We start from the raw sequence: 22,719 nt of genomic DNA, 5'->3' as shown, positions 1-22,719 counted from the left end.
AGAAAGGCATTAAAGTAACATTTAAGAACATGAACCATGGAGTTAAATTGCTGGGGTTCAAGCTTTGATTTCACTCTTACTGGATGCATGACCATAGACAACTTAGTTAATCTTTATGCACCCTAGTTTCCTCCTCTGTAAAATGGTGATACTATCTATGTCATTTGGTAGTTTTGAAGATTTATAGTCAGTAAACATTTGTAAAGTCTTTATAGGGACTTCTGGCAATGGTGGGGTGAAGGAAGTGGCAAATCCTCTCCCTCAGAAGCATGGAAAATACTGGATAAAATTGCCGACAGCAAGCATTACAGAGCTCTGGAGATTAACCAAAGGCAGAGAACAAATTGAGAAGCATTTACTCATGAAAAGCTGCCAGAACTTTTGGTAAAAATAGTGGAAGTTTCAAGTCTTCTTTTCTGGGCTGCTCGCACTCTTAACCCCCATATCTTAGCTTTGTCATTTTGGTAGTTTTGCCAGGGCAGAATGGCTGTGAAAAGCAGCAGCTTTGCTGCCAAGCGGAGTTGACTTGATTTGGAGCAGAGGGTGAAAAGCCAGGCCCAACAGTGTTGTCAGTAAAAGTAGTAAATGCTGGAGAAAACAAACAGGAACAACCCACAGCTTCTGCTTGTTTGAGATTACCATTCCAATTACCATTCCCATTGAGGAGAGTAGAGGGCCAGTCTGAAACATTTATGAAAAATCTTGGAAATGAAAACTATAAAATCTCCATGCATTGTTGACTAACTGGGAAACTGCACACACACACAAATAAGTTTATTTTAGAACTTTTGGGGGAAGAAATCCCTTTTAAAAGGTTAGCCTATTTACCATTTGCCTTGGCTTTTTCCCAGCTTTGTTTTCCTTCTCAATTGATAATGAGCCTCTCCACATACTTATAGTACTCTCATAATCCCATAAACTTTCTTAGTGTAAACTTACCAAGATTGAGGTTTGCCACAATCCCTAGAGATTGCCCTGCTTCTAATTGTGTGTAGTTTTCATTCCCTTTTAATTCCAGTTACACCTTTAGCTTTCTCAGTGGAACTGTTCTGAATGATAAAGACAGTGTTTAAGAGAGTTTTTATTCCTTTGAACAAATGGAAATTGTTACTTGATTAATTGTTGCAGTCTAAACTTGTCACTTTCAGTTGCTTAAATATTTAAGTTTTCTTTGGGTTTATTGAAAACAAACCATTTAATTTCTGATTGTGACTGGGTTATACGAAAAATTTTGTTAGAATAATTTTTAAATGTGTTTTGAAAATGAAGAGTCCAAATAGAGATACATAAAAGAAAAATATGTAATATTTACTTTTCTGGCACATAATAAAAAATCAGAAAATCATTTAATAAATGCATGTGTATCAAAACATACCTTGACATCTCTTGAGTATAGACATGAATCTTATTACTTAAATGCCTTCTTATGAAGTAATTATTATAATTTTACATACTATTGTTGATTTCTACTTATAAAATTATTAACAATATTCAAATCTATGTCATTTTAATAGAGATTTATATGATATGTCAGGAGTATAATGTACATTTTAAAATTATATATATCATAAAATAAAGTAATATAACATTTCATATATGAATGTTTAATTTTCTTTTCTTTCTTTCTTTCTTTCTTTCTTTCTTTCTTTCTTTCTTTCTTTCTAAGGTTTCAGCAGAGCGGCTTTACCATTTGGATTAGTTAGGCGAGAATTATCCTGTGAAGGTTATTCTATAGACCTGCGATGTCCAGGCAGTGATGTCATCATGATTGAGAGCGCTAACTATGGTCGGACAGACGACAAGATTTGTGATGCTGATCCATTTCAGATGGAAAATACAGACTGCTACCTCCCAGATGCCTTCAAGATTATGACACAAAGGTAAATATTCAAATGTTAATATCCCATTTTTAGCTACTACATGCAAACTAATAATTATAATTCTAAAGTGGATGGATACATTCCATGTCTCATCTGTTATTTTTAAATCTAATTAAGGTTAGGGACTATAGATAAAATCCTTTTAACAGATTAAAAAACTTTTGGCTCTCCTTCCTAGGAGATGCAGCTTTACTTGGTGTTCTTTATACTACCTTGGTTAGAAAGGTAGTATTGAGTTAAGAGAGGGCCATCAGTGAAACAAATGTGTTAGGCAAGGTGGAGAATATATTTCTGAATAGTAAATGGGATTTCTATCATCTTCAAATACTATACAGATAGTTAGGGTAAACATACTCTAATTAGATTCTACTTGTTATAATTCAAACCAATGCTTTCTCTTCTCTTTCCCTGTGCTTTGTTCAAGATGACTTTAAAGATAAGACAAGAGATGAATTGTCTTTTCTTTAAAATTCAGATTTGAGTAAATTTTTGCCCACCATTGTATGGCACTTGGCACCTAACAGGTGTCTAGTAAATATTTTGTGGCTGTCTGAAGAATTGACCTAGTAGATTCTGACGGGGTTTATGGTTTAATAGTAAATCAGAGTGAGAAATTTGGTTGAGGTATTTTGTGTTTCTACTGTGTGCAGTTAAGTTTTCTTCGTGTATCAGTAACTAGTGTCCATTGATTTCTTAGGTCCCAGGTTTTTTCCTTTTTTCTCCATATTCACACGGAACAGGAATGCCTTAGACTAAAATAGAAATGCTTAGTTTTACAAATTATTGTGGTTTTTGTTTTCCCACAGGGAGTGAATTCAGTAGCTCCCTCTGAAATCAGACCACCCTGGTAATAACTGAACCTGGACAGTTGGCTTCCCACGTACAGATACTATACAAAAAACTGATGACCATGTCTATTGCTTTTCCTGTCTCCTAGACACAGATCACCTAAATCTTGGCATCTTAATTTGAATTTTCCTACATATGAGATATTAAAATGGTAGTTAATTATAATTGTGATCAAACTAACACAATAATATCTCACTTCTTCAGACTTTCCTGTGGAGTAATCTTAGTTTTTTGGACCATAGAGATACTGTGAAGGGACATCTAAGTATCATAGAGTTGTTTATGCATTATAGCTTTTATATTTCGTTTCCTAGGAAAATCCTTCATCTCTCTATTCAAAGCCTGGTCTCCCCTCACATACAATCACCACTATCCTTCCCCCCCACTTCTGACTATTCTTTATTTAAAATTTTGACTAGCTTTTTGACTTATTTATTCATCCACCTTAGAGCAGAATAGCAAATTTTCTGGGCAGGGAGCTGGTTAGTACAGGCACAATGAAAACATTAAAAGGTGAAGGAAAATATGTATTTCTTAAAAAATACATGACGTAAGAGTATGGGTGCATTGCTGTAAAGTCTCAGAATTTCCAGAGAACATGTATTATGATATCTTTATTGATAAGTCAAGATATTTTTAAGAAATCATGAAACATACATAATACTTTAGAAAAATTTCCATTAAAATGTTTTTACTTTTTGTTCTTAAGGGGTAGTTATTAGATAATTAATTCAAAATCTCATTTTCATGTATGGTACTTGATAAGGTATTCTTATTTATAATTTAAGTCTTCATGGACTATATAGGATTCAAAGTCTGACCTGTGAAATACAGCATTATCTATAACTTATTTTCTTTTGGAAAATGGATTCAGTGCTCCATTAAAATTGTAATTGAACATTTTGCACATAGTATTTCAAAATTTGGGAACTGCCAGTGTTAGGGAGACAATATGGTAAACACTAGTAATCTTCCATCTATCTATTTCTGCTTGCTTATCCACCTGTTCAATGGTAGTAGTATGATTTGGGCATCCAGAAATAGTCTGGCAAGAAACAAGAAGTGAAAAAATGACTATTTGCAATTAGCCATTGTTACTAGATTGACAAACAAATATTGGTACAAAGAGAGAATCTGGAAGAGCTAGGCTCAACGGATTATACATTGTAGGCAGCTTATCTTTGTTTGCAGGGTTATACATTTAAATATATGCCAAATATCTAGCCAAATATTTCTCATCTTACTTGTTATAGGAATTACATGTTACATGTTAATTACATGTTATAGGAACCATACAAGATAATGTAGCAAATTATTTTCATTTCATTATTTCATAAAAACAAGTCTGCATTGTTTTGATAATACTTTTTAAAGGGCTATTTAAATTCTGTGAGAATGAACAAGTGTTCACTCTATGTTCATTATGAAAATCTTCAAACAGTGTATGTGTATTGACACAAACAGGGATAACTGTGGCTGTAGAAATCCCGTTTTTTAATTGTTGTTTTGTACTAATGTAATAATTATTTAATCAGCACAGTGACAGTTTAAACAGTACCACTTTATTAAAAAGGAGGACAATGTTGAGATGTCGTAGAAGTGAATTTCATAGAAGATACGTTATATGTACCCCGTTCTATCTATGTCAGAATATAAAACTTTATATTTGACTGGCAGATGTTTCACATAGTTTGAGAAAAACAGGTAGACAATATTTTTGCAGCCGAAAGTACTATTGAATTATTTAGTATATAATATACATGGTGTTCTACAAACTTTTTTTTACTTTAAAATTTCTCCTTCAGTATTTACAAATAAATTTGGTTATTTTTAGTAAGCCCTTAGAAACTTGACTTTTTTTCCCCCCATTTATAATCCTCAAAAGAATGTGGTATTCAATAAAGGAGAAAAGATAGATATATATTTTCCTTAATTTAAAAAAAATTATCTGCAAAACTCAAATAAAAGCATTAGAATTTTTCCATGAAGTCTGAAAGTGCCCTTTCTCTATATGATGATGAAGATAGGCACAGAAATTTCAATACCATAAAAATATGTTTGTATTATATTGTAAAGCTTCTTCACTTCTGTCCCCCATTGACATCACTTCAGCAGTTGAGAATCAAATAAATAAATTTACTAGTAATTCAAGACTGTGGTGTGGGTAAAATTATTGATAACTGCTATTTATTCTCAGTGTTCTATTTCCTGCTCATTTAAACATAAGACCCCAAGGCTCTGTTAGTAACTGATAGTATACTTGTCTTATAAGTGCACTAAAGGCATATCCTAAAAAGTGAAAAATGAATTTATTTCCTAAAATGATGCATATTTTAATATGTTGTGCATTAATTGCCATCACAGATGGTTTTTTTATTTTTTATTTTTTTCTTATTCTTTTTTAGCACTCTGAAGATAATCGTAGTGGGGCAACTTAAAAATATAAAATAGTTGTAACAGTTGGAATTCATAAAAACAAAACAAAAAAACCACTATTACTACTCTGAAGTATTTGATGTGTAATAAATTAGGATTTTGCCGACAATAATGGTTCACTGCAGCTTTCTGGTAAAATCTAGTTAGATGTGCCAAATTGTATGTGAGTTCCTGTTTTTTATGTTTGATTCTGGTATTTATAACTGTTGCTTTGCTCATGTTTCATACCCTTAAGAACCTGCCCATTTCATCAAGTTAGTATGCTTCTTGAGGTTATGCTTTGTTTTTTTAAAGTTTTTTTAGCATTCTGGCCTAGAGATCCATAAGTAATTAAGTATATAAGTATTTACTGTTTTTTTTTTAAAAATTAACTGTAAAGTTAATGTGCATGAACAGATAATGTCTTATGGTTTTAATTCAGAGTATCATATATATAGCAGTGTACCTCTGAAAATACAAAGAACTACTAAAAAGTAATATGTACTCCTCTCAAGCAGATAGTGAGAATGTAACAATTCCGTTATTCCCTTTGGAAGAAAAGATGTATTTAGTGTAATTGATTGAAAACTATCCCCACCCCAATCCCCACCTTTTTTAGTGAAATTGCACAAGGAAAGTACAGTTATAACCTAGACTTAAGGAACTAGTCTGGCTGCTTCAAAGCTTTTAGTCAATTTTTTTTTTTTTAGCCCACTTAAAGATAGCAGCTGACTAGAACCTCATAGCATAATTATGGTAGTTTTCTTGTTTTATTAAATATAATTCAGTACATTTGTGATGGTCATTCTACCCATCTAAACTCCTTTCAATTCATTTGGGAACAGGATAGAATATAAATATAGTTTGGCAGGCAGTAGTTTATGCACATTTGGTACTCACAAGAGTGGTCAAAAAGGAGCATGAGGATGAAGCAGATCTTCATGTTTATACATTAAATTGATAGTTGCATAGGAATAGATGGTATTACTCACAGAAATAATGTAATATGAGCATGAAAAAGCCCTAAAGAGTGCCTGAATTTAAGGGGCAAAGGTCAAATTGCCATTAAGGACCTGTAACAGCTATAGGAGCATAAAGTCTTATAAGGCAGTAGTGAAGGCTAAGAGTCACAGATACATTATTTTTCTCATTGTTGTTTCAGACTTTTATTCTATTCAGACAGTTTCAAATAAAGGAACACATTAGAATTTTAGAAATGGGGAAGTTTCAGGATAGAAATCAAGATAGCATTCAGCTTTACATAGGTTAGTAAGGATTAGTTAGAACTATAGTCAAACAGAAACCTGACAGTGAATAAATTTGTCATCTAAATGTATAGAGTAGAGGTAATATTCCTGGGTTTTTATCTTAAAGGAAAAACAGTCTAGCTTCTAGAATTTGGGTACAATTTAATTAACTGAAATTAATCTAAGTAAGTGACAGAGCTGATTTCAGAGCCTAGATCTTTTCCAGGGAGATTGGGATGTTGGAAGTAGGTCTTAATATATAGGCATCAGATTAGTCTACATCCATCCTTTACCCCATTCCATAACTTTGATCTTCCCTTTTCTCAAGTTATCAATTTTTCCCAACTTCTTTTCTCTAGCTATAATAGTTACATATTATTTAATATTTTGAACAATTTAAGATGTAACAGTTTCTTATGTGCAAGAGTGTTTGAAGGAATGCTTCATTACGTGCATTAGTTTTCCTGGTCTGTGGTTCTTTATGTTACAGTTGGTGCACAGTGAGACTAGAAAATTGACTGCATACTTGCTTTGTGTTGGTAGAAGTGTGCTGCATGCAAAGGACAGTTGGAATAAGCAGAATGATCTTTTCCTCTGTCCTGTCACCTCCCATTCTTGCTGCCAGGCAAGGCACATAACTAGGACCTTCTATGGAAAAGAAAAACATAGGCCATTACTTCTATTTTAAGAGTTATTGAATATCAGATTGTTAGAGCTGCAGAGGAACTTTGGGCTCATTGTATTTTAACTCCCTTTCATTACACATGGGAAATCAACTGTCATTGCTCTCAGTACACTTTGTACACATGACACCATGTATATTCTCCTCACTTATTTTAAAAATATCCCTGGGAAGGAAAAGTAATATGATGTTCTTTTTACTTTGTAAACCTTTTAAAAAGGTTGAAGTATTTTCTACAGGGGCGATCTCAGATTGTCTGTACCTAGAACCTCATTAATTAATATCTTTGTGGTGTGAAAATGTATTCTTAAATAGCTGAATTTCAATCCTGTTATCTAGGTTTTTGACATACTTCTGTTATTTTCAAATATGCTAATAGATATTAAGTGTGATAAAATGTTTAAAGAAAGGAGATTTTTAAATACACACACACCAAACCTAGCTATGAGAAATGGGAGATATTAGAACCTTCTCAGAATTTAAAGAAGAAAATCCATTAAAATGCAGTCATAGTTCTGCCAGATTATAGATTTCAGTATTGGTGTACCCCTTTTGACATACAGCACTCTCAACTTTTATACTGATCATTCAGTCTTTGTAAATATCCTTTGAATCCAAGTAGTGTAATATGAAAGGGTTGATTATTTCATTAATGTTTGTTTCCTGATTTCTCTTCCCAGGGAACAGTAAACTTTATTTTTTTTTTTTTTTTTTTTTTTAGTTTAAAAAATTTTAATCAAGTATTTTTCATCCAAGATAACTGGGAAGTCCAAGACAGGAAATGTTTTAACAAACAGGGCACAAACTAAAGTGAAACCTGAAAAGCTGGAAAAATCAACTCTTCAATTCAGTAGCAACATTTTGATAAGCAAAATATATGAAAACCTCAGCTTAGTGCTTTCTTGAACAAGGCCTTTAATAAAGGGCTTTACAGGGAGAACCCCATAAAAATACTCCCTTCTGTATCTACAGACTGTGTGTTGAGGGAATATGGCTAGACGGCAGCATGACGTAAACACATTTATCCTACAAGACAAGTGACTACATCTTATGGAAGATGTAGCAGCTACTATTTGGTTCATTTGACCTTCTACATCATTAGATGTTATCCCCCATTTTCCAGATTGGGAAATAAGAGCAAGGAAGGCTAATAAAATTGCTAAAAAACCATAAAGTAAATTACTAACGTGTCCTAAGACAGAACACAAACTGCCTGAAAACATCTCCCATCGACACGAACAGTCCCGCCTCCCAAGTCGACACGTTACACTACATTGAATTTAAGTCTTAATACTCTGTAACAATTCCTCACAAAGGTCAAGTTTTCAAAGGCTTAAAAATCACTTAGTATAAGTGAAAGATTCTGCCAAAATAGAAAATTACAAAGCAGTGCAATATTCCAGGGATCTATTTCCTGCACTATTTATACCCAGGGTTGAGAAGTTCAGGTTCCACGTGCGGAATTTCTCCAGCTGACAAGATGGCCCCCAGCGTTCAGGAACAGTAAGACCCTGTTGAGGTTCCATTCACCGGTTCCATGTTCTTCAGGGCAGACTGAGGGGCTCGGCTATGAGCTAAGATGCACCAGGAGCTGCTCTCCCCTGAAGAAGCAGCCCACTGTTCTTGAGTTGTGGGCCAATTTTCTTCAGTAAGAAACACGCATTTCGTATGTTATCTCTGATGTCCAAGGGCACTTCAACGGGTAGGGCTTGAGTTTGGGTGTTGCAGTTGATGCTGTTAAACACTCGATGAGGAGTGTCCAATGCCAACACGGTGATCTGAGCTTACCCAGCCTTCACCTGCTGCTCTCGCCTCAGACTCATGAGGAGCCAAGCAGTGAAAAGCAATGTGAAACACAGGAAGCTTTACCGATTCGGAAGTGAGCATTTTCAGAGGGATGTCTCATGCAGCCTCTGTCTTGTCACAAATCCAACTTCTTCAGTTGCTCATAGGTCACAAAGAAAATGATATTCCAAGGACCAAGTCTCAACCAATTTGGCCAAAATCCTTTATATAGAGCAAAAAATCCTTCATTCTTCCATGTCTGCAGCAAGCAGTCCAGGGTACCCACATAGCCAGGGCACCTGCCCTCTGGAAGGACTCTCTGGTTCATCATCCGTGTTCGCACCACGTCCACAGGGTTCGAGGCCAGGGCTCCCGCCAGCCCACAGGTGAAGCTTGAGAGGAAGTGGGTATAGACAGTGTCTCCCATTAGGCGGGAGAGAATGAGATGCTTCTTGGTGATGTCGTAGACAGGCAGTTCCACACCAACCACGATGGCTGCCCTCTGGGCAGTGAGGGACACCCCCTTCCACAGCCCTCTTGTTCCCTCCTGCTGGTAAATGTTGATGAAGTTCCCAATCATTCCTCCTTGGATGTTGCTATTTTGTGCTTGCATCCGGATTTTCAAAACATCAGTTGGACTGGCGATGGATGAGGAGATGACTCCAGAGAGGATTCCACAGATGACATTTATCAGCAGGGTTTCATCTTCTGGCCGCTCGACGAACAGTCGCTTCAGGCTCTGGTAAGTGCCTATCTTGATGGTGCCGTAGGAAGCCTGGCGGAGCATGGCGGGGGCGATTCCCGAATACAATGCTTTCAGCTTCTTCTCTCCCTATCCGCACTAATGCGTGCAACATGCCTCGATACCGAATTTCTTTAAACTTGGCATCATTTGCCTGGCCTTGAATCTGGAGGCGTGTCTTGGTTAAATCAATTGGAAATGTGCCACATTCTGCTGTGATGGAAGCCAGGCCCCCGTACACAAACGGCTTCCAGTTGAGTGCCGACATTCTCACTGATGCCCCTTCTCCTCCGATTTACAGAAGCATAGCTCCAACGGGTTTTCCCGGCGGCGGCGGCGGCCCTGCGGCTCCTCCTCCCTGAGCTGCGTTAAAGTCGAAGCCGGCGGTCGCCCAAAAAGTAGAGAAAAGGGGAACAGTAAACTTTAAATCTATCTTTCCAAGGTCTTCACATCCCTCCCTCAAAAATGGCATTTTTTTCAGAGGCAAAAAAAAGTGAAAAGAATCTGTCTTTTCACCTACTATGGTGTTTCATAATATTTTGGATATTGGTATATTTTATTCTTGCATTAGTATTAATGCTTACTGGTCCAGGGGTATTCGTCTTTTAATTAGTATATTTGTTCAGTGAACCTGGATAGGATGTAACCCTTCAGAGAAACTACGGTTTTGCCCTTCCGTTGATTATCCCATGTGTGTTTACCTAATTATGTTGTCAGGTTTATCATTCATTTGTCCATTTGAATGAAATGAATCTGGAGAAAAATAAATAATTCAGATGCTACTAATTTATCTCTGTGTGATGTACTTTTCTGTTAAGTGATGGATTTCCATGAATTTTCTCATTCTTTGCTGGGTTGTTTTAAGACAGCTAACTAGAATTGCGATCACCTAGGCTTTGAGAGAAGACAGCTAACTAGAATTGCAATCACCTAGACTTTGAGAGGTTACTAGTATAGTAATAAATAACCATTAAAACTCTCATTGTTATATCTAATAGGATGCATACTTTGCATGTTGTTTTCTGATGGACATTTAAACCAAAGCACTCATTACTGAAAGAGGAGACTATTGGCTATAACAAATATGAAGCATATTAAACATTCACATTTAGTGTGCAAGAAAGACTAATAAATTCTAAAGTGACTTAGAAGGCATCTAAATATCCCTTACGACTTTACTTATCAAATATAGAAAAAAAAAAACAATATAACATACAAGGTTCTGCCTTACAGTATTCTGTTTCTCTCCTTTTTAATGAAAATTAGAAAGATGAATCTCCTACTTGATAATAACTCTGAGAGTACAAGTGTGAATTACCACTATTTACTGGTAGTAGTGTGGAGTTTTACCTTGTATATTATGTCTATTGGTCTAGGAAGCCAGGACTGTTTTCCCTAAGGGAGAAACATACAGTTCTGGTCTTGAGTGTTCCCTAAGGATTATTCATTGAAATCCAAAGGCTTGACTAATACCTTAAAAGCTTGAATTTGCTTTTCTTTTGGACAGATGTGGATAGGAGGAGGGGAAAGCAAGTCAGTTTTTAAAAGCAAAGCTGTATCTCATTTTAACTTCGGTGATTTTGTTCCAGTTTTTCAATATGATTGTCTTTATTTTAGAAATCAAAGTAGAGGTAAGGAAATAGGATAAAAATCAGTTAATATGAACATGCACATTTCATTTGACCTATACATTTTAATATGATCATACTGCTTTTCATGATCTTAGAGATTATTTATTCCAGCTTCCTCAATTGATAGTATTCTGGATGACAGTGGTATTTAATTAGTATATGTATTGTTACATACCTTAGAGTTTTTACTCAGAACATTCCCCTATCATACACTAAAGTTTGTTTCTATGTATGTATTGTTATATACCTTAGGGTTTTTACTCACTTAGAACATCCCCCTATTAAATACTGAAAAGTTTGTTTCTGTTGACAACAGAAACAGTACAAATTTATACGACTTAGCTATGTTAATTGAGAGAAACTTTGTCTAATTCACTGTTACATGACTGAAACATACTGGATACTAGACAATCAAATGTTAAATGAAAGGACACTAGATGTGCTTACACAAGACTAGTTTCAGATACCAATTTGAGTATTCTTGTTTTGTACCTAATGTGTGATTTATTTTTAATGTGTGCTTGCACTTTCTGATGTCCAACTACCAAGTATCAATATAATAAATCTGGCTTACAAGCATCCCTTTAAAAAGTTACACTTAGAAGAAGTAAGAATAGATTTTTATCCACAGCTGTAGAGAATCGAAATGAAATTCTGTTATGAGAGTTTCAAATCAAGGCATGGTCACTATTTTTTTGTATTTGGCTTTCTCCCCCCACCCCCTCCCAAAAAAAGAAAACTCTCACAGCCAAATGCTACTAGAATTTATATAATGCATATTTCTTATTAGTGTAATAATGAACGATGAATTATGAATTGTAACTTCAAGACTTTGGAATTATTTTTAGTAAGCAGTACAATTTTATCTTGACATTTTATTACCAGATAATGAATACATAAATTCATTGAAGCTTTAGAATAATTTTACTGCATGAATATATGCTGTTTACTGTTTAATACCTTTTATAATCTAATAAATATTGATCAGATATAATACTGGTAACATTAAGACTATGCCTTTCTAATCATCCTTGCAGATTTTAGTGCAATTCAAAAATAAGCAAAAATTTCCTGTATATTATATGGTAGAGAAAAACACCTATTTTCCTCATATCCTTATTTTGTTTTCTTATTAGCAATTTAGGAACTTTAGTTTGCCGTATCAAAAGCAGAATAGCAGTGGTGAGTCAGTGTTAATCAAAATAAACTCCATTTATTGGTTAATTTTGTTAAGTAAAGAGAAAAATCTGTGATTAGTAGAAAGTGGCTTAAACTTTCGTTTATTATGACCCTACTAATTTTTCCGTATGTCATATAATGAAATTGCAAACCTAAGCCATCAAACCTAAGCCATATTAGCAATAGTATCAACAAAAAACACCAGTATTGTTGCAGGTCTTTGTAGATTGTCTATAGAAAATTATTGTGGGTGATTAAAGTTGCTGATGGCATTTTACTAGCATGTTTATTCATCTCAGTCTTGCAGATTTTAAAGACCCATTTCCTTGTAGTTTGCTATGTATTTTCCTTAGATATATTACAATATTTTAGTTACATTTCTTAGTACTGTTTGTAATTCCACAATTAGGTTTAGAATTATTATGTATCTATCAGGTATTTCCAGGAAAAATCTGGTTATGAAGAAATACAAAGAAGTGCATGGTTCTCTAGTCTACTGTTTGTTTATTTCATGTAAATCAATCTACTATATTGTATAATTGATACATGTCTCAGTTCTCCCTGTATTTCTTCACATGTCATATGCAAACAATCAAGAAGTGGTCGAAAATCTCACCTTAACACACTCCCCATGACCTTGAAAGGAGAGTTGTTCTATTTAAGTCGGCTTGAGATTACAAAATACCAGTCGTCTTTCTGTTCATTTTTTTCAGACCATAGATCTGTCACTTGTATTTTTGAAAATATTCTGTAAAGGTGGGTTTCCATGAAGCTAATGAAGCTTAAACTTCAGAGCTCTTTGCTTGCACAGACATCTTCAAAAGTCTTGTTAGGACTTCTGGCAACATGTTCACAGGGTCATATGTTTTTGTAAACTTGTAGAAATAAAATATTTAAAGCATACTCTTTTAAGGTTTCTATTCCACCCTACTCTGAGTACTTCTCTGTCACACTTCCCCTCATTTATGGTTGCTTAGGAGTAGCCAGGAGCATTTTGGGATCCTGTTAATTGGAAGTTCAGTTGGTGATAAATTCAGTTTGGGTTTAATGGGGTATTTTTATGTGGCTTGCAGACACTTGGTATACAGTTAGCTATTCTGGTGAAGAAATGACCTCCAGAAATAGTCATATTACTCACTATACTGCCTTACTGATCTATGACATAAATGTGGAAGGCCAGATGTCATATTGCAATTTGAATGTGTCCCATGGCACCTGAAATATGTGGGTAGTGAAGGAGAAATATCGTTTGAAATGTATGGAGCCAGAAGTTAGTCGGTGGATATTCTTCCAGTCATTGAATATGTAAAATAGTAAGGAGAGGATTTGGGTCTCATAAATACCTAGTCAAAACAGAAGTTCTCTCCAACATATTTTTGATGGGAGAATCAAGAGTAAGTGGAACCCGTATCAATTATAGGACTTGCAATTATAAATGTGGTACATTTTCCCCCTCTTTTGACAAGTGTCATGTAAAATAGAATTTCTCAGAATACCTGTGTCTGTGGGGTACAGGCCATTGCAGTGCAGCGTGTGGGAATGTACATGCAATGTTTTATGCATCCCAACTATCAATAATAAAAAAAATTGATCAGGTTTTCCAGAGGAAAGGCAAAATTACAGAAAATAATACTATGAGATTGTTATATGAAGAGACAATCACAGAATACGCACTGAAAAAGATTAATAAAGAAAATATTATAAAGGAATGTCAGTCAATTAATGAATTAAAATATTGTGCTCATGTTCTGGATTTTGTTTTGTGGTACTTGTTGGCTTTTAAATATTTGTTGTTTCTTTCTTTCTTACTAAATGACTCTTCACATTGGTACCTGAGTTAGTATTGTTTTTCTGAAAGAGAACATTGAATCCACCTCTGCCTATCTTGTTTTATAATGTTGCCATTTCAAGAAATTTTCACCAATGATATTCGACAGTGCATTGGCATAGTGTTCCTCTTGACGTTGATAGGCTGATGTATATGCATTTTAGGGTATTTCTTAGTATCTTTTTGATATCTCCTTTGTATTCCAAAGATTTAAGATTTAAAAGAAGGGTGACTAAAAACTTAACAATTTAAAACATGCAGTGGTATTAATTGAGTACATTATTTATTCATTCAGTAAAAAATTTTAGGTAGACTGATTCATTTTCAGAGTTTATATTAAATAAACACTTGGTCTAAAACCTTGCTATTGTTATATGGACTAAACTAAAATGAGTTGTAAATGAATTTTACTAATGTGCTTTTCTGTTATATCTCCACTAATCCCATTCCCCATTTTTGAAAGTCACTCCTGCCCCCACCTCCCATTACACGCTTTGTGTGTAGAAAATTTTTATTGTAGTTACTTTTCTTTAGTAATAATTTCAATGGGTTTCCATAAGGTCCATAATAAAAATTACTTTTAGTAAATTTAGTGAAGGGAGTTTTTTGTTTTTTTTTTTCCTTTCTTGTTGCTCCTGAAACTTGCCAAAACAATACAGTAATAGGAGGCCAAGGAATATATGCTGACTTTTCTAGGGCTTTTTATAATTTGGTGATTTTTCCCCATATTTTAAATTATTTTATGAACCAGTCCTAAAATACTCTCAATCATTAATTCATGAAATTCTGTATATGTAATTTAAAACAATGTTTATAAGTAACTTCTCAAGTCAAATTATGGGTTGTTTTGTAAATAAGACCATACTTTATATATATATGTATATATAAAAACAGGTACATTGGATAAGTAGATGATAGATTAATAGATAATATTCATATTATCTGATAAGTTGATTTAGGATATTTATATGTGCACCACCATTTATTTCAATACTTGATGAGTAGACTTTTATTAAGCTGTGATGATTACTGAATATGAAATGTAACCAAGATTTTTAATTCAAATATAATTTAAATATTCATCAAAGAGAAGTTATGCTTGAGTGTGACAGAGACTATTAACATCAAAAAATATAATTAACTGCATTGGGTATCATGAAGCAGACTTAGCCAAATAGCCAAGAGGTCTAATTGCTCTAGAGTTTGAGAAGCAATGGTTTTATTTTATGCTGTAGCTACAGAATTAATAGTAATGTGGTTTCCTATGTGGGCCAATTAAAAGCTGCCTGTTAAAGTTCATTGCTTTATAGGAAACCCATTGAATATCGCTTAGTAAACAAGATTGATACGTCAGGGTATACAAGAAGAAAAAATAGAATAAAAACCATGAAAATGAGAAGTAGTTTTAAAAGATCTGGTTTTGAAAACAGTTCATAAAACACTTTACAATCACAGTGTTGTAGCGGATGTTGGGATGTGCTCCCCAGATTCCCTCTTTAGGACTCTTCTCCCCAGTTGCCCGGAGAGTTGCCTGCTAATGGGCTCACAGCTGGAGTCCTTCCCCAGGTACTGCGCTGGGTTGAAATGATCTGCTATCAAACCCCCTCCCCAGGGGAAAACTGCATCAAATGTCAGGGCATAGAGGCTCAGCCCCCTCAACCCATTTCTTCATGTCAGAATATCTCTGAAGAGTTCTCCCAACTCCAAGGGCTCCCTCCTTGAGGGATTTGCTGGGCCTTTGTTGCACTGGAGTTCTACTTCTTACTCTACTCAGTCCTGTTTCCCTCATCCTCTAAGAGAGCTCCCATAGAAATCTCTGCCAAAATGCCTGCTTCCCAGGTTACCCACATAAGAAAGGTATTACTATTAAAAATAAAAACAAGTCCTGACAGTAGTATTTGTTACAGAGATTTTAGGAATCTGACAATTAAATGTAAAAGCTAAAATAGTTTTAAAGACAAAAGTTGGTGGAGTTTTAAGAAGAAAGTTGTCTAAATTGTCTTTGCTTTACATTCTAAAAGTTTATTTTTGTCCTGTGATCCTTTTTCTTTAATAAAAATAATATACTGACCTTTGCGAGCTCTATTAAGCTTTTTAGCTGAATGCACAAAGAAAGCATTCCTGATTGAACCCAGAAGATTTTGCATTGTCCAGGCTGTAGAGATTTAAAAGTAGGCAGACATTCTAAAGGCATTTTGACATTAATGAGGTTGCTGAAATGGAAGAGTTTAAGGGTCATAGATAAGAACAGTAGTAAGATCTTTTTGCGTTTTTTTCTTAATGATATATGAAATATGCTTAATAAATTGAGCATGATTCCTAACATAAAGTACATCATGGTATGTGTGAGTATCCTGCTTTAAGATCAATATTATAATGCTTTGCAAATAAAAATAATTCTATAACTCTCTAGTTATGAAATATACCACATCGAAAGTGGTTTATTAAATTAAAAATTTCTTTTAGCTTTAACTTTTATAAGACATGTAAACATCTTAAAATTGGTTAATAGATTTTAATATGTACAATATGACTTAAATCTGCAGTGATAAAAATGTTTTTCTAATCATCCATTATTTAATATGTGTACCCTTTTTATATCTGTGGCATAAGAGTACATGTTAGCTTTTCAGAAGAGCACAGTGTTTGCTGCTTTGCTGCTTTGCTGCTTCACAGCACACAGCCCTGACCTCCCAAGCATGCACATGGTGTTAGCGATATTTAAAGTAATTGAGTCTTAACATTTTATAGGTTATGATAAAATGAGCCTTTCAGATAAGTTACTCTGATAGGAAGACAATTCAGGCAAGTAGTATAATGTGGAAAGGAAGCCTTCTGCATCCATTGTAATTTAAAAAAAAAATATGAAACTGCGTAAAACAAAAGTTTAAATTTCTTTTTTTTTCCATGTGGTAATGGAACTATGCTTGACTTCTGAATTTTATTTTTATCTTTCACTCATTGACTTCTGCTTACAAACGATTACTGAGTTCTACCATTTGCAAGCTAATGTGCCAAGCACACTAAAGGATTTTATGAACACCTGGGTGAGAATATGTATTTTCCAAGTCTACAGACTGGTGTTTATTGAGTTTATAAATTTTAGAATAAGGGACAGCATTCTGCACTGCAGATGGTTCAGAGATTTTTAAAACAATCACTAACCCCTCAATGATATTATAATCTGAAGAAGATGAAATATATACAGAAGTAACAGTGATACGTAATCTCTCTTAGCACAACAGACTTCCAAAATCTCATGGAGAAGGTGATGAGCAATGGCCTGAGGTGGGAAAATGCACTATATGTAGAGTGAATACTGGTTAGGTCTCTTAAGGAAGCTATTCAAGTTCTTGCCCTCGTGCTTTCAAACTTAATATTCCACTAGGAACCTCAGCTTTCTTCTATCTTTTTGAGCATTTTGTATTCTCTTCTTGCACTTAGGTTAGTGAGAAAGGCACTTTGCAATAGTGTATTTTTCATATTTCTCAAAATTAAGGAATAGTTCTATAAAATATTATAATATTTTAAATAAAATTGTTTTGACTCTAAATGACAGCATGGCAAATAGCACTATGTTTTGGACCCTTCACATTAACTCTGAAACAAATGGGTCACTCTTGTCGTGCCAGAGAGGAGGAGCACACTTCCATGTCCTTTTGTTCGTTTTCTTCGCATATTGTTCTAACGTGGCATATTTAGTGTGTTACTGTGTTTCCAAATTTGTAGGTTTTTCTACATCTAGGATATAGCAGTAGATAATGTCTTCTCTTGTCTCTGTTTCTAGTGCCACAATCTCAGATGGTATAAAATTTTTTTTTCTCTCTTAATCTCTCTTCCCGTCTCCCGCCCTATTCCCCCTCACCCTGCCCATTACCTAGTTACATATCTTTCTTAGATAATTTCTTGCCTTTGTAACTGAGATGCAGCAAAGGGACACTCCCTTGATCCACATTTAAAAACAGCTCTTTGGGTTATATGTGTATACTGCATGCTTATGGATTTGCCTTCAGTTATCTAGAATGCCATCAGCAATGCCTTGTTGCTTCCTTATCAGCTACTTCCTGCTGTCAGCCTCACAATTTATTTCAATAGAAAAGGATTTGCAACAAATGTAATGCTGTGTTATATACAGCCAACCTGGGGTTTTTAATTGTGCAAACACATGAGACTCCTGCAGTGGTAGTCAATTTGATAAAAGGATTAGATTATGAATATTTTGCCATGATTAAAGATTAGTTCTGATTTATCAGAAAGAAGCCAGTGAAATTTACCATATCTTTTATCAGTCAGATGAGACTTCATTAAATTTGAGAATCACAAAGTATCCATCTCTTTATAAGTCTCTGGTGAATCTGATCATTTATATTGAGATTATGGGCATTAGGATTGTTTTTGGCCTGCCACACCTGTTTAATTGCTCAGAATATCCCAAGAGCCTGTGTTTCCAGCTTTTGGCCTTTATTATTTTTTTGTCTCATGGCTTACAGTGTGATTAGGTAAATATCTATACAAAATTTCTGCAGTTTTTTTTTAAGGAAATGCCAACTAGTATGTATTGACAAGAAATTTTGCGTTTCTTCTAGCGCAAAACCTTCAATAAAATATAGAAGAATGAGAAGTCCAGTTTAGAAAGCATTCATTGAGTTAATACTTCTTGCCTTAAACAGAATTGGACATTCAGGATGGATTTAAAAGAGTCCTAAAAACAATTAAAGGGCCCTGTATGAGAGACTTGATTCATACAATTAAGTGTCCAGCACTATTTGGGGTGTTTGGAGAATACTTGGAGAATATTTGGTTAGTTAAATAATTTACAGCTATAAAACAAAATTCAGAAGAGATGCCACAAAGCACAGTGTGTTTAATTGCCACAGTTATATAGAAAATTTTCACATTACCTGTCCATAGGCCAAGGACAGACAGATCACTTCAGGTTTGGGTAGTCAGGGAAGAATTTAATACTTCTTGGCCAGCATAGTTTATGTGTTTTCTTTCTCTAAATCACCAGCTTTACTGCCTATGTGTGTGTCTCCCTCAAGTATATAACAAGTACGTAACGAGGAGTTGCTCCTTTAGGTTTGCATGGTAGATGCTGCAGCGAGTTGGAAAACAGCAGGTTGTCAGACCAGAAGCCTGGCCTCCTAAGCTCTGAAAATTTTCTACTTCAGAGACTTAAGGGCCTACAAATGGATCTTAGTATTAAGGAAGAAATGTACATAGACAGTCATTTCTGCAAGAATTCAGTTCAGAAGGTATTCAATGAGTGTCAGCTCACCTGGGCTCTCTGTTTCAGGCCAAGTCGTTACCAACATTCTCAAAATGTACATAGAAAAGGTTGTCCCTGTTAGAATGTTTTTGTAGAAACAAACACTGAATCATGCATATGGAGTAATGGTGTAGTGGAGAGATGCTGAGGGGAGAGAGAGATCTCTGCCAGGGTGACTCCCTTGGGGTGTGGTTTGGCAGTTCCCTCAGATTCTCTGGGCCTTAGTTTCTTATCTCTATTATTGAGGAATTAGATTAATTCAGTGATTTTTAAGCTGAATTTGCTGGGCTGACTGGGGTACAGACCAAGGGAGAGCAAAGGGAGTATGTGAGGGCATGGAGAAGAATTTGAGCTTCTTCAAAGCTGTCTCCACCACCATTGTTAATCCACTGTACTGCAGTTAGGCAGCTTTCTCTCTGTCCCTCTTTTTTAGATAAAATTTCTCTTGACAAAGAGATTTCTTTGCTAGAAAAATTTGGTACTGCCGTATTTGGTGACGGGCTCAATTATACTGCATAGCACATATGTGCTAATAAAATTTTAAGTGGGAGAGCAATCCTATATTAGAAGAGAATAATTGGATAAAAATTCCTGGGATAAATTGGGATATAATTTGACCATGAGGGCAGAATTGCAGTAAGTGGATGATAAATTGAATTCTTTCTACATTGGAAAGAACAGCATAAGGAAAGCACAGATCATGATTTCTGTGATGTACAAAGTTAAAACTAGATAGTAGAAAGATATTCATGGGTTTCAGAATAATCGTCTGACACTTTCTTTTAAAATGAGTGTTTTTGCTTGAACCGTTGTACTTTGTTGAAACTTTGGAGAAACATTAACTCTACATATTTCTCTTGTCTTTGAACATTAATTTATATTATTAAAATATTATTTGCTCAGTCTTTTGACCCTTTGTTTACTACACGAAGTATTCCTATTTATTTGTTCATGAACTGTCATACATTTTATACCAAAATATTTTAGAAGATGGATGAGAAAAATAAGTTTAAGATAAAGTAATAATCAGAAAAACACATTTATCTGAAAAATAGGCTTGATGAGAAAATATAGTATCTGGAAATACTTTTTTTGAAGTGCTCCCCCCAAATAATTAGATCCAGAATTCACTTTAGGTATAGCAGTGCTTTCTTGCCTGAAGATGAAAAAAACAAAACAAAGCACTGTAGAATGTAGAATCATTTTTATTTTAATTAAAAATGGAAAACTCTTCCTGAGTAAATTAAATACGTTAACAAAGATCTGCACCTTGTCTCAAGTTTTGTATAGATGCAAAATTAAAAAGCCACATTAACAAAAGTTACATGATTTTGAGAAAATTCTATTAGCATTTATTGTCATGCTGTAAACAAAGTGAAGTCTAAAAAAAGGGAAATTATATTAGCTATCCAGTGGACTGAAAATTCATTTGTTTTATATGCAGATATTTATAATACTGAGTAAATGACATTCCATTCTGACCTTGATGCAGCATATTTTTTCCTGTTTATCAAAATCATATCAAAATTTGGGGAATAATCTTTAAGGTGAATTTAAAACAGCACCAAAAAAAATCTAGTTTATTCAATTTTGCCCTCTAAAACTCCTTTCAGTTGCAGGTTCTTTTGTATTATTTCAAACACTAATCCTCTGAGTGGGTAATTAACGGACCAGAGAAGCCGTTTGTGGAAAAGAAGAGCCATAAGGCTGGAAATATTTCTTCACTGAATTATCTTTAAGAAATAAATGATTATGAAAGGAAAAGATTTGGGATGACCAGTCTAAATCTGAGGATAATTAGAAGGAATAGAAGTATGAAAATCAAAATGCTTGGCATGTACAATACTTCTCGTATCATAATAAGACTAATTAAATATTTAGAAACCAAAAATCCCCTCACAATTTGAAGGAAAATAACCCATGACAAAAGAGTCTGTAACTTTGCAGATAATTAGTAAGGGTTATGGGAAGGAAAAGAAATCACAGATTGGCTCCAAGGTTCTGCAAGGTCATGTCTTATTATGCTGTGTCTTTTATATGGTCTGGTAACAAGTTTCTTGCTAATTTAATCGAACTAGGGCTTCCCATGGTGAATTTCCCATTTCCCTTGTTAAAAATGTGGTAGTTTCTGTAAGTGCAAACTACAGTAGGTTACCATTTTTATAAATAATTGCTCCTAGTTGATACAGGTCATAATAATTTTTTGAATTATTAATAGTGAAAGTATTGAAAGTTTGGACACAGAAGCGATTTCAAGTATTTCATCATATTATGGTTTTTTTTCCTCTGTTTAAATTATCTTGTTCTTTTCATTAAGTAGTTAGTCCTGATGACCCTGTGAATGAAACTTAGTCTCAGTGGTATTATTTGTAAATAAATACTTCTTACTTTGCTAATAAAAGCAAGTGCATTTATGTTGAATGTGCATTTTTGCAAACGAGATTTTGTGCTATATTAATGAGGCAGTGAGTGAGTCGAGACTAATTTGCATTAAACTGACCCCAAGGTCCAGTAAAAGCTGCAAGGAATTCCAAAGGTTTCTAAAACATAGAAAGTTGTTTTTAGCACATCAGCATTGCCATTTCAAAATGCATATTTTAGTAATTAGTGTGGAATTTTGGAGGAAATTTTTGATGTATTCTTAGATGCAGAGTAACTTTAAATAGTTAAGTGATTTTGTGATTGTCATTCCTAGCACAACATTTTGTTCAGATACATGATTATGGATGTTTCACTTTTTATTATTCATATTTTCAACAATTTGAAAAACAGTATGACATATAGGTATAAGCTTAAAAAGGATTTCACTGTCAAGCTTCAAGCTTTTGATGACTCCACGGAAAATTACCTGCTATTTATTTTTTGCCTTTCTGTTTCTCTTATACTATACTCTTTTTTCAGTCAAATAGGTTTATGTTTCTATATTGATAATACAGAAAGATATTTTGTATTTTTGCTTATGATTATTTAAATGCTAAATTGGCTTTTCTAGAATTTTTGTAGCTAATTACAGCAATTAATTAATAGTTGCAATTTAAAAAAAAATCAGGATTGTATTTAAAACTTCTGCAAATGCCAATATACAGGAGATTGAAGGGAATACTATTTATTTATTTATTTATTATCTATCTATCTATGCTTACAAATTATGTATCCATGCATATAACAATATTGAAGCATGTTATGCTGGAGGCTTTATTTTAACGATGATT

The 22,719-nt window shown here is 34.3% G+C and overlaps 2 protein-coding genes across 31 annotated transcripts in view; one reads left to right on the top strand and one right to left on the bottom strand.

Annotated features, from left to right (window-relative positions):
- The window catches only part of ADGRL2 (adhesion G protein-coupled receptor L2), a 502,012-nt gene that overhangs the window by 415,646 nt on the left and 63,647 nt on the right, over positions 1–22,719 (top strand). For all 30 annotated transcript variants that reach the window (XM_037826794.1, XM_037826795.1, XM_037826807.1 and 27 more), the window contains one exon: positions 1,667–1,880. In XM_037826794.1, the coding sequence (XP_037682722.1) occupies positions 1,667–1,880 (214 nt within the window). The remainder of the gene's footprint in view (positions 1–1,666; positions 1,881–22,719) is intronic.
- On the bottom strand, positions 8,627–9,981 carry LOC119527124 (kidney mitochondrial carrier protein 1-like). Its single transcript, XM_037826823.1, is given in 2 exon segments — positions 8,627–9,679; positions 9,681–9,981. Coding segments are annotated over 2 exon segments (873 nt in total). The 5' UTR covers positions 9,869–9,981; the 3' UTR covers positions 8,627–8,994.

The sequence above is a fragment of the Choloepus didactylus genome, chromosome 2, assembly GCF_015220235.1.
Source record: "Choloepus didactylus isolate mChoDid1 chromosome 2, mChoDid1.pri, whole genome shotgun sequence".
Taxonomy (NCBI): Eukaryota; Metazoa; Chordata; class Mammalia; order Pilosa; family Megalonychidae; genus Choloepus; species Choloepus didactylus.
This window is presented reverse-complemented; position numbering and strand designations above follow the sequence as displayed.